A 13,953-nucleotide genomic window follows, 5' to 3' on the forward strand; every position below is an offset into this window, starting at 1 on the left:
TAAATCCTTTTCCAGCTATAGAGCTGGAAATGATGAACATTCACCACGTTTTGCTTCCAGTATAAGGAATCTATTTATCCTATACAATTTTACTAAGTTTAGTTATTCGAGGGCCAATTTCATCACAAGCTTTAGCAAATCCACAGGTCATCTGTGTCCTTATCTCATGTAGAATTTTTCATTTTATTACTTTAACCTAACCAAGACCTGTGCAAAAACACCTATAAAATTATGAGTTTTACTTGCTAGGTGTATTCTATCTAGTAAACAGTAAAATAAGCATACAACTATTATTTTTGAATTTCCTTCCCTTTGCCACATAAAAAGATTTCTTACACTATTGGTGATAAACATTAGTTTATCACCAGGACATCCTGAGCTGGTCCATGGACCTCAGACTAAGAATTACTCTACCCTGGGTAAATGAGACTACCTTCAAGGCAAATATGACCTGATAGGATTGGTATTAAAGATACTGAGTTCAACCGTGGCCTTTTTGCTGCAAGAAATTTTATGGAAGCCTCTCTGTGCCTCTTCTAAGATGGATAGATATTAATCAGGATAAGAACAGTGTAAAATGACACATAATGGCTTTGAATACTGTATAAATTATGTCCTTTTAGAAAATACTATTTCTAAAAAGGAAATGAAATAATGAAAACCTACACTGTATGCCATGCCATTGAATGTCTTACTTTTTAAATAACAGGGGCAAGGAGGAGGGATAAAATGAAGGGAAGGGTTGCCCACCCCCTGGACACAGAATGCCACCATGTTGCCTGGAAGACAAGGCTTGAGCTCCAACTTGGAAATCCTTTGCTCTTGTGGATTTAAGACCTAATTAATTGAACACAGAATTTTGCAGTGTTTGTTTGTTAGGACACTTATTTGTGGTACCAGGAGAATTTTGTTGTGCCCAATTACGTGAAAAATCAGCCAGATGTGTATGCTGTCATACTTTTAATAATCCTTACGTTTTTGGTGAGCACAGCTATTAATTGTGTAGTATGCATTGAAGTGATTAACATCGATGTAATTTATCATCTGGAGATTTCTGAACATAAATAAATGAGTTGTTTTGTTCAGCAAGGTGTTGACCTCTCAGAATTAGTGAATTAAAGTCCCCCCTCCCTTTTTTTATTATAAATATGAAAAGCACCACAATCAGCCAAGTGTTCAGTTATTTGATTTTCTGGGGCATTAGCCGCTCTTGTTTGTGACATTTCCCTGTTGGGTGCTCGTTTGCAAGCTCATTAATAAGGTTTTCTCATAGGACCGTTGCCGGGAAGGAAGAACGTACAGTAGGGCTCTTAGTTTTCCAGCTTTCATTCTGAGACTCAGCAAGGATACGGCAGCAGCACGCAGCTAAATGTTTAAAACAGAAAATAATTATGCTCGCGAGCTGGAATTCAAAGCTCTCTTTCCTTAGATGTTAGGCAGAGAACAGTTTTGCTCTTTAATGTTCTGAAACGTATGACCCTAAACTCTTTCTGTGTGGTGTTTTTTTTTCTTTCTCTCCCGTGTCTGTGTGTATAGCGTTGCTGAAATTTACAACAGGGTTGATTATAGCAGAACGTGGTAGAATTGTAGCTCGGTTAGTGGAGCCTCAGATCTGAGCCAACACTCTTGTCAAATAAAAGCCTGTTTAAAGGAGAACAGTTCACTGTCTGAGCGTTAAAAGAAAACTGTCTAAATAGCATCAAGGTGGCAACACAAAGAGACATAAGCTGGGAATTCAAAGAGAAGCTGTGACCCTCAGTGTGGAATTCACATTGCTGTGCAAGGGGGGGAGCCTTACTCTGGACCGAGGTGAATCCGAAGCTCTGGAATCACCGTTATGTGTCTTTTGCTTTCTCCCATCGTAGCCTTGCTCTTTAAAATGTTTTGCAGAAACCCTCATCTAAGTGAGGGGTTTGTGTATGCACGTATCTGAAAAAAAAATTTGAGATGAGTTTTGAAAGGGCGAGTGAAGACAAAGCCTCTAAAAATGGGTGTTTTGAACGCCTTCCCTGCTCTGATTATCATCTGCCAGTTAATCGTGTTCATGGGCATCATTTTCAAAATGAGTTTTATTGACTTGATATAGCCAGGTATTTTGTAAATCCATATTCTTGTTCATCCAGGGTCCACCAAAGGCTAGATTTTTTTTTCTTTCCCTCCCTCAATTAGGGGAAAATCAGGCATTGAGGAGATGATCAAAACCTGTTCTTTATCTGGGCCAAAATAAATGTTTCTCTTGTATTGATGAGCCCTCCAGTGAAGGAGGGAGAAAAGCCTGGAAATAGGAAAATCTTTCCTCTTTGGAGTGGAGGATAAGACACTGTTTGCCACGGCAGCTCCCATGTCCCATCCTCTCCCCCATCAATTCTATTCCCCAGTTGTATTCTTCAAAGCATAATAGCTGGCGTTTTCAGATTTGGCCTGTTCCTCTGATCTTTCTCTCTCTCTCTCTCTTTTAATAGAATATATATTCTTCCTCCCATTGTCCCCTTCTTTTATTTTTTTTTAAAGTGATGAATTGAGTTTCAGGGAAGTTATTTCAGTATTTACTATTCCTTCTGAAAATTAATGAAGGCATGGGGGACCCCCTGATTGAAACTAATGTTTTAAACTGTTGTTTTTTGTGTTAACACAGAGTAGAGGCAGGTCCAGTTTTCCGATGCTATTAACTCTTTGGCGTGTTAGCAAGGCGTTTTGCAGTGCCCAAAGCGGCGAGAGGCTTGAGTCACCGATACTGAAAAATCAAAGAGAAGACATTGGGCCAAATCCATTGTGAGCAAGACTTGAATGACATGACTCCCAGGGAAGAAAGCCTTTGCCGTCACCCCTGCCTCCTGCAGGCACACCCTGCAGAAAGAGGCTTGTCTCCCCACATCTCACCCAATGTCTGACCTGATGTATTTAGGAAAGATGAGTCTCTGAGGCTGTGAACGTTGAATACAGTGTAGTGAAACTCGTCTTCTAATGTGCACTCTCAATGGTTTTAACTCAAGGTCAGATTTTGAGTCTGTGGAAGTTTAAATGGTTGTAGAGTTAACATCTCAAAATCTAAAAAGAATGCTCCAAAGGGGATCATAGGGGATAAGGGGTGGGAGAGATAAATTAAGACATTGGGATTAATATATGCATGCTAGTATATATGGTCTAGATAAACAACAAGGACCTACTGTGTAGCACAAGGAACTATATTCAGTATTTTGTAATAATCTATAATGGAAAAGAATCTGAAAAAGAATATATATATATATATATAAATGTGTGTGTATATATAAAACTGAACCACTTTGGTGTACACTTGAAACTAACACAACATTATAAATTAACTGTACTTCAATTAAAAAAAAAGTTTTAAAAAATATTGAACAACCAAAGAAAACTTCCTATACTTAAGGTGATTAACAAAAAAGTAAATAAAAAGAATGGCTCAACACCATTGTTTATGATTTCCCTTAAGATACCACCTTGGAATAATACCCAAAATGCTAAAGAAATGTGTAATGAAATGAAAGTATGTAAATCAGAACACATGGGTTGAACCTCAAATTTGGGGAGCTAGATTGTTTTGCAATAAGAGCTGTTAAAAGTGACTAAAAAGGAGGCCATTAGACCAATCTAATTAGGTGATTCTAATACCCTGGTAACTTACGTAAGCAAACCAAAACCTAAACCAAACTCAATGCACTCCAGGACTATAAAACCCAGCCAGTCACAGGTAGCTAACCAGGCTTCCCAAATAAGGCAACTGCTTGCTGCTGCTACTGCTGCTGCTGCTAAGTCGCTTCAGTCGTGTCCGACTCTGTGCGACCCCATAGACGGCAGCACACCAGGTGCCCCTGTCCCTGGGATTCTCCAGGCAAGAACACTGAAGTGGGTTGCCATCTCCTTCTCCAATGCATGAAAGTGAAAAGTGAAAGTGAAGATGCTCACTTGTGTCCGACTTTTCGCGACCCCATGGACTGCAGCCTACCAGGCTCCTCCGTCCCTGGGATTCTCCAGGCAAGAGTACTGGAGTCGGGTGCCATTGCCTTCTCTGAAGGCAACTGCTTAGCTCTAGCCAATCAAATAATTCCCTTGCTTTTCTTCCATGTCATCTTTATAGAAACCTTTCCCCCAGCTCCTTTTGAATTATTTTCAGTTGGACTGCCCTGTTGAACTGGATGTCTGCTCAAAGAAACACTTGAAAATTTTAATGTGACTTGTCTGTCTTAGAACAGGGCTAAGGTGAATTCATGGTCTCCTAGTTTTCGTTTAACCAGTAGCAGAGCTAGACTTCCATTCCCCAACATCTCCCAACTTTTTCATTCATTCATCTGCTTGGTGAATACATACTAAATGCCTACCATGTTCCAGTCACTGACATTATTCTAGGCACCAGGGATACAAAAAACGAAAACCTTTCTTGTCACAGAGCTTACATTCTTGTGCGGACACTCTTGCTATGAGGGTTTTCTCACCCAGTGTTCACTTTCAAATTTTGAAGTTTTCTCATAGATCTGGAAGAGTGCTGTGTGGGTGAGTGTGCACCCCACTTCAAAGGCACTGGGAGCAACTCTCTGCCACAACATCACAGAATAAAATTTGATTTTGTTGAGTAAACAGTCATTTCAGTATCCACAAAGCTACTTACAAGTTGCAACAAGAGGAAATTGTATTTTACTGTGTGATGTGGCACGTGCTCTTCGGTCCCACATCCATCCTCCAAGGCCTGACTCATCCCACTCATCATAGCTCAGCCCTCTTCGAAGAAGTGCCGTTTAAGTGCTCCGATTCATACAGCAGATGTAACAGCAGGAGGGCCTTCACCTTGCAAACAAACAAAATAAACGGCAGTGAAAATTATTCATGAATGTATGATGACAATGGAAAGCAAGCCTTTTGCAAGATGTTCTCTTTAACTCCTCGGAGAGCTTGCTGTGACTCTGTTCTCTGACTAGTCCCAACCTCCTTGTGTCACTAGACATCGCCCTCCTTCAGAGCAAAACCGGCCTTGCCCAACAGTTTAGGCAGCCGTGTTATAGGGGTCAGTTCTTACCTCTAAGCCCTCACCAAATCTCAGGTTCATCTTGGCATCCCCATGCTCCTCTGAACTGCAGTAATCCTCCATGATTGACAAAGACCCTCAGGTAAAGCTTCCCCACCTGAATGCACAGGCACAGACCCACACTGCCTCCCGCCAGTCTGATTTATCTGGGCCCCCACCCTGCCCTTGTCTTTGCCCAAAAAATGAACACTTGGTCCAGAGGCCTCCAGTCTCACTCTAACAGGTGTTTCAGAATGTTGGAGGAAATCTCAGTCACACGAAGAGCCTGGAGAAGCACACTGGGGCTCGTGTTTCTAGATCTGCTTTGCAGTCAGCGCATCAGCAAATATGTGAGGTCCACGTCCTCTGACTTGAATTCTCAGGCAGGGGAAGTGTCAGGAGCCCCTGGGCTAACAGGTCTTCTCCCACCGTGCTGTCTTATTTCAGCAATGCTCCTCTCTGGTACCTGGGAAGGATAATATCCCAGGCAAAAGGAAACCACAGTGTTCTCTTTTTAAAAATAAGAAATTGTAAAGACCTGATACATGAGCTCAGTGATCTAGAGAGAAGGAGACTGTGACTTTTCATTTACATGGGAAAGTGAAATACAGGTTCCAGAGTCTTGAGTTTCATCTTCTGAAAAGATCATAGAATACGGTGCAAGGTCAAACTGGCATGAAATCAATTGTAATCTGCCAGCAAGCCATTCTAACCTCTTTAAGAGTTTCCTTTTATATATATATATCCCCCCCTTTATAGAGAGCAAAGTCCATTTAAGGAAAGTCTCATCAAATCAGAATGTCTTTCTAATATTGTTTTTTTAATTGGCTGCTACTGTAGTGTGACCTAAAGTCTCCTGGTATTTAACCCTCTGTGCGACTTTGACTAATGGCCAAATTTTGTCTGCTATAGCAGTCTTGCTAAATGTGTCTTTTATAGGGGTTTTTAAAAATTACAGTGTATTATGAAAACCTCAGATCCCTTGACCTAATTGATTGTCTGTTGGTGATGCCATCTCTATAACTGTAATGTTCCACGAGTGCATAGACCTAACTATTTTTCTTATTTTTATACAGCAGTTCCATTTTATAATGACATTAAGCCATTCTGAGCGATACATTTCTGGACAGTTATTGCACTTGGGCAGAAAGTGTCATCTGGCTTTTAGCCTTGTGCCTTCCAACACCAACTGAGGCGGAAAATGATCACCCAGAAAATGTACCAGGCCTTACTTAGCTCATTACTTAAAAATAAATCTTGGAGTCTGGTTCTGTTTCAAAAAAGATTTGGTGGGTTATAACATTTGATTTATGAACATAATTAAAGCATAAATGATGAGCTCTGGACTATTCCATCAGCCATCTGGATTGTTCAGTATTTTGACACACTCAGATTGTAGTCAGGATCTTCCTGGGGAAATCTAACAGCCCTGGGTTCTAGAGGTGCCAGCAGAGCCCCAGGGTTTCTATTCCACCTGTTGAGAAGACTCAGGTTCCTCTTTCAGGACAAAGGAGTGGAGATCAAATTTGTTTTCTAAGTTTCCTTCACCCGGAGATGGATCTTGGCACATAAACCCTCTGTTTGGTTTCTAGGTTGGGCGTAAATATAGCTCAGCTGCCCACGGTCGAATAATATGCCTATAAATACTACGTGTGTCAACAGAGGAGGACATTTTTCTGTATAATACAAGTGAGATTAATGTTCACCTTTCTAGCCAGCTATTAAGGTAACTGTGGCAGCTGTACCTATAAGTAGATGGTAGATGTTTCTCCAGAAACCTAAAGAGTAAATTGGGAAAATCAGTTATCAAAATTGAAAGTGTATTTTCTAAGGCTTAGTATATGATTTTTTTTTTATGTAAATCCCAGGTACAGCAAGACCTTAGCATGTTCTTCCTAATTTATGTGAGCCATTGACAACTGGTAAATAGCCATTAGGAGCATAAAAGGCATTTAACTAAAACAAACTCAGTAGTACTGAAAAGGCAGGGTGGATAGATTTTCAACACTGTCTTTATTATTAATGGAAGTTGAGCATGTAAAACCCTTAGTGCACTGTGCTGAGAAATATGCTCTGTCTGTTTGCTTGTAAATTACACAAAGAAGAAAAAGGACCAAAAAAAGCCTTCCACGTCGGCCGCAAGCACTCTGCTTCTCCTTAATTAATGGACCGAAGTCATCGGTGCATGGAAAATGTAGACCTTGCTTGGATCAGAGATTAACCTATAAGCAAGTATTACATTTCAGCCCAAATTTGAGGCTTTGAATTTAGCTTTCCTCAGAACAGTTCCTGGGTAAGGATGACAGAGGTTTCCTAACCAGAAACTCCAGAAGTGCTGCTGGTTTTGAGTATGAATTGTAAGGGAGCCAGGATTTTATTGTCTGTGTTTTCAATGGCATAACCTTCTTCCCCTTTTTTCTTTGATATCTTGTGGGGTTTTTTAAAATAAATTTTACCACCCAGTTCTGTGCGCACATGTATTATACCACCCAAAATAACAGACCCCCATATGTCACCCACCGGTTGCATATAGCCTACAGTATTATTTGTAACTTTCAAAGGAGGGTGTCCAGGAGCTCTTGACCAGCAGTCAGTGTTCATTCAGGGCCATCCTGTTTATGAGGATTTCTGCCTTTCCTTAATGACTAGCATCCCCACCCAGTTATCAGTATCTGGAGACCTCTATGCCATTTTCCTTTGCCAACAAGTCCAAGAATAGAATCGTGTTGCTTGCAGGAGTCAGCTGGAGCTTTCAGTCCTGTTAACTTATGTTCTCTGGCAAGTGACTTAGCTCCTCGGAAAGCGTTACCAGTTCAGCACGCAGTGCGCACCGATGCACAGGAAGCCACTCTCAAAAGGTTTTTCAATGCCACATGGTTTTCAAGAGTCAGAAAGATCCACTGCTAGGAACACAACTGTAAAAATGCATCTGCAATGCCGCCATCCCTAGAGAGGACCTCATGTGGCTTGTTTGGCTGTGTGCAGGTTGAGACGGTTGAACCCCACCGTATTTCTCATTGCGCCCTCATTCCACAGGGCGAATGATAATGAGCGAACCACTGCTTATAAAAGGCCAAGGGGCTGTTGTTTGAATGATGTGATTGTCCAAGAAAGTAAAGTTATGGAAATTGGCTTGACCTTTCAGCCAACTGATGTCTTGCCCTCTCACATGTATTACCTCTTCGGTACATTTCCAAAAATATACATTTATGGAGCCACAGAATTAAATGAGAAAACTGATTTAGGGATCACTAGCTTGTTAGTTCAGTATAGGGGGACAAAAACCCTCCCAAACCCATTCAGGTTTTATTTGTAAATACATTTGTGTGTGTATCCAAATTAATTCTGACCCCTCCCCTTCCTTCCCTAGTACCTATACCTCCTAGCATTCCTCACTCATTCCCACACCCCCACAAACTCACAGTTTCTAAATAGGTAGTGGAAGTAAGAATACCTATTCATCGTGAAACTTTGACATCGTGAAAGTTCTCTCCCTTAGGAGAGTGTCACTTCAGAATACCTAAGTACTTGACTGCATTAGGAAGCTCTACTCGATACACTTGGCTTTAATTATGGATTGCCATTGGGAAATGTGGTTTGAATTCCTATAAACATACATTTCTTGGGACTGTCTCATTATGTTATCTCTATGACCTTGGACGACCTACATCATTTTCTAGGTACCTACCAGTGTTCTCATCCCTAAAAGGGCATTTTCCACCACCAGGGGTGGGTCCTCCCTTAGTAGACCCTCAGTAACTGTCAGTCATCTTACGTCTGATGTGTTTACCTTGAGATGTCATAGAGTTTCTTTAGAGGCCAGCAAAACCTCCCAGTTCTTTATTCTTGGAGCCACTCGAATGGAATTCAGAAGTTTTGCCTTTCCTATTTGAAAACAAGAGGCAAACTTATTAATATGCAGTGTCACAACATATTGTCACATAGTAATATATGATCTATGATAAAATGTATCAATTCTGAGCACCACAAATATCTGTGGCTTCACCTCAGCATGAAGGCAAATGAGTTTCCTTTAGCTTGAGTGAGTCTGGAGATAAACTTCAATGTAACAAAATGTGTTTCACAGGAAATGTTTGATGTGGCACAGTTGGCTTATGAATCTCTTATCTATTTGTGGTTCACTCCTTAGAGTTATTAGGCAATTTAATTTGAGCAAATGCCAGGATTACTCACTAATTAGAAGGATGTTACTGAAAGCATGAGGATGGGGAGTGTGTGAGTGCTGGTAGAATGGGGTCTGTGACAGCATGCAAGTCTGGTTCTGCCTGATGATATCATTTGCTAAACATTATACTTTGTGTTGTTGTCATACAGATAAGCCTCAAGTGCATATTCAGATGACTTACCCTCTACAAGGCCTAACCCGGGAAGGGGACGCGCTTGAGTTAACATGTGAAGCCATCGGGAAGCCCCAGTAAGTTCTGAAGGCCAAGGTTGGCAGAGGGTCATGAGCAGTAAATGTCATAACACGGACATGTGCCTTCACAACTCCTCGGCCTGTCACCTGTCTCCTGCTGTAAAGGATGCAAGATCTTTCTCAGGAAATAAAAGAATATTCAGTGAATAGTGGAATAAATATCTGTGGTTCTTAAGGGTGAGGATGGGGAGAAAAATGAAATGCCAGCTAAGATTGAAATCTCAGCTAATTCTATTTTATTATCATCAGCATGATTGTCAGAACTATTTTCTCTTACCCACATAAAATAATCCTAATAAATTTTTAGTGTGCCCACAATCTAATGATATATCTGCTACCTTCTGTGCTAATGTCTTAAGCTGCTGGAAAGATGGTTTTCAGACTTAAATTAAGCTGCTGTGTTTAGGGCCAGCTGTAGGCAAATGTGCCTTACTTTTCATTTTGCTTCTTCCCTCAAGGAAAAGTGACTCCTAGAAATATTTTTGTTAGTAAGGAGTGGTTTGGGAATTTTTCTCAAGGAATGTGTATATATATATATATAAATATATATATATATATATATATAATTGCAGAAGGGAGAAGAACTGACTTTTACTCTTTTATTTTATTGAAAAGTATAAAAGAATAAAAAGCTACTTCATTTGCCCCTGCTAAATAAATGAGTGAAAGTGAATTAGAGAAACTACATATATTACCACTGATACAGCAAAAGCCATGTGGTGGTACCACTTTAGCTCTTGGTTTCATTTGGGGAGGAAGAGGTGTCTTTTCATCTTTCTAAGACAGAAAAAGATGGTTTTTACCTGGGAGTAAACAAACTGAGGGCAAAGACGCTGTGTGGACTCACCGTGTGGAGCCACAGGTCAGTGAGGGGATCCAGAGCACTCAGGTTTTTTTTTCATCCCCAACAAAAAACAGCATTGAGCTCCCTCTGCTGTCCCCACGCTGTGGTTATCTCCCCCTCTCAGAGTTTTGCTAACCAGCATCTTTATCACAGTTTTCATACAAGGACCTCTGCGCATCTTCACATCTTCACAAAGCTTCCCCCAAGTCTTTGGAAAGAATTCTTCCCGTGACAGCTGGGCGATGAACTCTGAGAGAACAGAGAGCCAGAGGGGGCCTGTGAGCCCTCTTCCCACGTCAACCCTGCCTATTAATGCGTACCTCTCCAGGGCCGAGCATTTGCTTCTCTCTGTACTCACCGTTTGGAGCTGTAAAAATGACCTTTAGGAAGGAGGTGGTCTTCCTTTTGCTTTCCTTTTCCTCAGGTGTTTCGAAGTTATTTGGTTTTAAGTGCTTCCAGCTTTACCAGAGCAGTCTTCTTCTCCTTTGAGCACTGCAAAAGCTTCAGCTGTTTCTTTGTGTAAACTGTTTGAATTAGGTCCCCGTTAGCAGCTTACCTCCCCTCCAAAACCATCCAGTGGCGGAAAAAAATAAATTCTCCCCGGCCTCTTGCCACACATAGTACCAGCCACATTAACCACATTTACAGACTATGGCTTGCTAACCTATATTTTGTTTCTGTATTTTTTTTTTTTTTCTGAAGAAGGTACTGTGTTCAATTGAATGTGCCACGGGGACAGTAAATTACATGTTTCCTTCGGGACATTGATGCCGGAGAGGGTATTTGTTTGTTCCTCTCCAATCGGCCTGGGTGCACGGTTTTCTGAGCAAGCACACGTTACTCGCTGCTGGCCCTCCTAGCATATTACCTATTTATTTTCTCAAGAAATTGCATACAATAAAAATGGTAATTTAACTTGCCATTAAATGTTGTGAATGTTCTCGGCGCTTACCCCCACTGATGGTTTCAGCTGTCAAGCAGCGGGCAGTAGGTCTGATTGCCAGGCAGACCCATTCGCCATTGCCTGCGAGGAAGACATATGCAAGGCTCATTTTTAAATAATTTACTGGGTGGCGATGACAAACCCACATGTAATTAAAGAAAAATCATGACTTTGCATCCCCCTGGAAAACCGGAATGCTGCTTGGCAGGGCCCACTTGAGTGTCCGTTCATTACAAAGCACGGGTCTTTGGTCCTGATGCTGCTCCTGGAGGTGGTGCGTGAAATGAAAGGAAGCTGCTTCCGTGCTCGGATCCCTGTGACCCTGCCTGGAAAATGGCAGCTTTCAGACCCGGTCCTAGATGTGGCCTCGATTGCATAGGGGTTGCCTTGAAGGATCATAAATTCAGTGAGTTTGAAAGAGACTCTGTGTGTGTGTGCAACTGGGGCTCTGGAGTACCTTGTGAAATTTGCTTTTCCTGATGGATACAAATGTGGTCTCTAATCATGAAAACAAACTTGCCTGTGATGAGCCAGTACTGGAGGCCCCCAGGGGTCCACATGGAGGTGTCATCACTCCACAGCCATTGATCTGGGAGCCTGTCCCCAGCCCCTGCAGGTGAACACGCTGGGCAAGGGGAGCAGCACTGGAGGCCTTGGAGGGCCACGGAGGGCACGCACTTTGCCAAGGAACATGTAGATCGGTGGAATCTGGCCCAGGAGGGTGTGCTGGCATCTTGGGTTGGTGGAGGGTAGGTTAAGGGTAGGGAATAAGGGGACAGGAAGTAACTGCATCTTTCCAGAATGAGAAGAGGTGATTTTTTTTTCTTTTTCAAACAGCAGAGGCCAAAGAAAGCACTATTCAGAGGTAAAAGTCCATTCCTTTCTGCGAAACAAGAAATCCACTTACGTATCACAACTTCCTAAGCCAAGTATCTCTGTGTGTTAGTAACCATGAGATTAATGCATGTATCACTAGCCCAGGATTTGATTTTTTCCCCCTAATTAATGAGATGATTAGCAATGGGTGAGCTCTGTCCTATCTGAATTGGTGTGAAACCACACAGCAGGGCATAAAAATAGGGCACATGGTTTATTTGCTGGTTTGTTGAAGATGGATTGGAAATAATGAGACTCCTGCTTGCGGCCTGTTGAAAGTTTTTCAACATCTGATAATATTTTTAAGAGAATTATATTCCAAACAGATTTGTGGAGACTTCACAGCTGTAATTCTGTGAACTTAAAATTATCTCCAGTAGGTCCTCTTTAATTGTGTCACCCTGCATGGGATTCATTTACTGCGTGGCTGAGAAGTTTGATGCAGACATCTTGGTGGGAAGTCATAATGCAACCTGTCTCTCTCCCTTCCTTCTGCAGGCCTGTGATGGTGACTTGGGTGAGAGTCGATGATGAAATGCCTCAACATGCCGTGCTGTCGGGGCCCAACCTGTTCATCAATAACCTAAACAAAACAGATAATGGTACATACCGCTGTGAGGCTTCCAACATAGTGGGGAAAGCTCATTCGGATTATATGCTGTATGTATACGGTACGTGAGAAGATGAAGCCCTCTTCCATTTGACTCATTTACTGTGTAGCTGCTGCTTGTAATTCACTCGTAAAGCTTTTGGTCAAGTTGCAAGCCAAAACGCCAGCTTGTTTCCTTCAAGAACTAAAGAAGCCTGGCCCGAGGTGGACCCCGGTGCCTCCACTGGGAGGACAGCGCCTTTTCTTTTCCTTCTCTAACCGTGGGGTTTCCCACTCGATCACAGACTCTGGTCATGCTGAGTAGGAAAGCTGTGTCCTCAGGCACAAGCTATGGAGATTATGTTAGAAATAATGACTGCGAAATTCAGCCTTACCAATTAATGGCTCTTCAGCTCAGAAAGTCTATTCCCAGTGGTATTTTCTGATGATACCTGGGCTAGCCTTTCTCCTGCTTTGATGAGCAGAACTATCCTATTTTCAGCATGAAGCTATTACATCCCAGATGTCGCAAGCCAGTAAATACTTGGAAAAAAAATAGAAGGTCCCCGGTAGCTCCGTTAACCACTATAGCCACTGCCTTAGACACAAATTTTTTTTTTTTCTTATTTGTCTGTTTTCTTAATATCTTTTTGCAGGATTATTAAAGCACGTGATCAGGAATTTCACTCTCTAGTCAACAAATATGTATTGTGCATCTACTTGTACCAGCCATTTTAAACTTATTTCCCATTTACAGCTTACGGTCAATTTTGTGTCTAGTGAATATTCTCTATTTAGCTGAGGAGTGCACTGCTTGTCTAGTCTCATGATGACAAATTGAGTCTCTCCTGTCCAATTGAATCTCTCAGTTAGTTTTACACCAGGAAGAATAGTCATGAGCTGACTTGATACAGAATGAATAACCATACACATGACAATTTCAGTGTCATGTGAATATATGAACAGGAATGTGCATTTCTCTCAAGTGAGCCATGTAAATAATCCAAGAATAAGTGTATGTGATATATACACACACAAATCTACATATGGGAAATCTACTCCGTAACATCTTAGAACCTGACCACTTTCCCTGTGAAGAAAATAGAACAATCTTTCTGATGAACTAGAAAAATCATTTAATGAAATGATTTACCCCATGTTTACATGGATATTAAAATATTGTCCTTAACTATACCGGAGGTTTTTTTTCCCTTAGCATAAAGCAGAATTAAAAGCTCACATC

The 13,953-nt window shown here is 41.5% G+C and overlaps 1 protein-coding gene across 12 annotated transcripts in view; it reads left to right on the plus strand.

Moving 5' to 3' along the window:
• CADM1 (cell adhesion molecule 1) overlaps window positions 1-13,953 on the plus strand; it is a 352,382-nt gene that overhangs the window by 299,821 nt on the left and 38,608 nt on the right. For all 12 annotated transcript variants that reach the window (XM_027563669.1, XM_027563671.1, XM_027563673.1 and 9 more), the window contains exons 6-7: window positions 9,356-9,455; window positions 12,620-12,792. In XM_027563669.1, the coding sequence (XP_027419470.1) occupies window positions 9,356-9,455; window positions 12,620-12,792 (273 nt within the window). The remainder of the gene's footprint in view (window positions 1-9,355; window positions 9,456-12,619; window positions 12,793-13,953) is intronic.

Source organism: Bos indicus x Bos taurus, chromosome 15 (assembly GCF_003369695.1).
Source record: "Bos indicus x Bos taurus breed Angus x Brahman F1 hybrid chromosome 15, Bos_hybrid_MaternalHap_v2.0, whole genome shotgun sequence".
Taxonomy (NCBI): domain Eukaryota; kingdom Metazoa; phylum Chordata; class Mammalia; order Artiodactyla; family Bovidae; genus Bos; species Bos indicus x Bos taurus.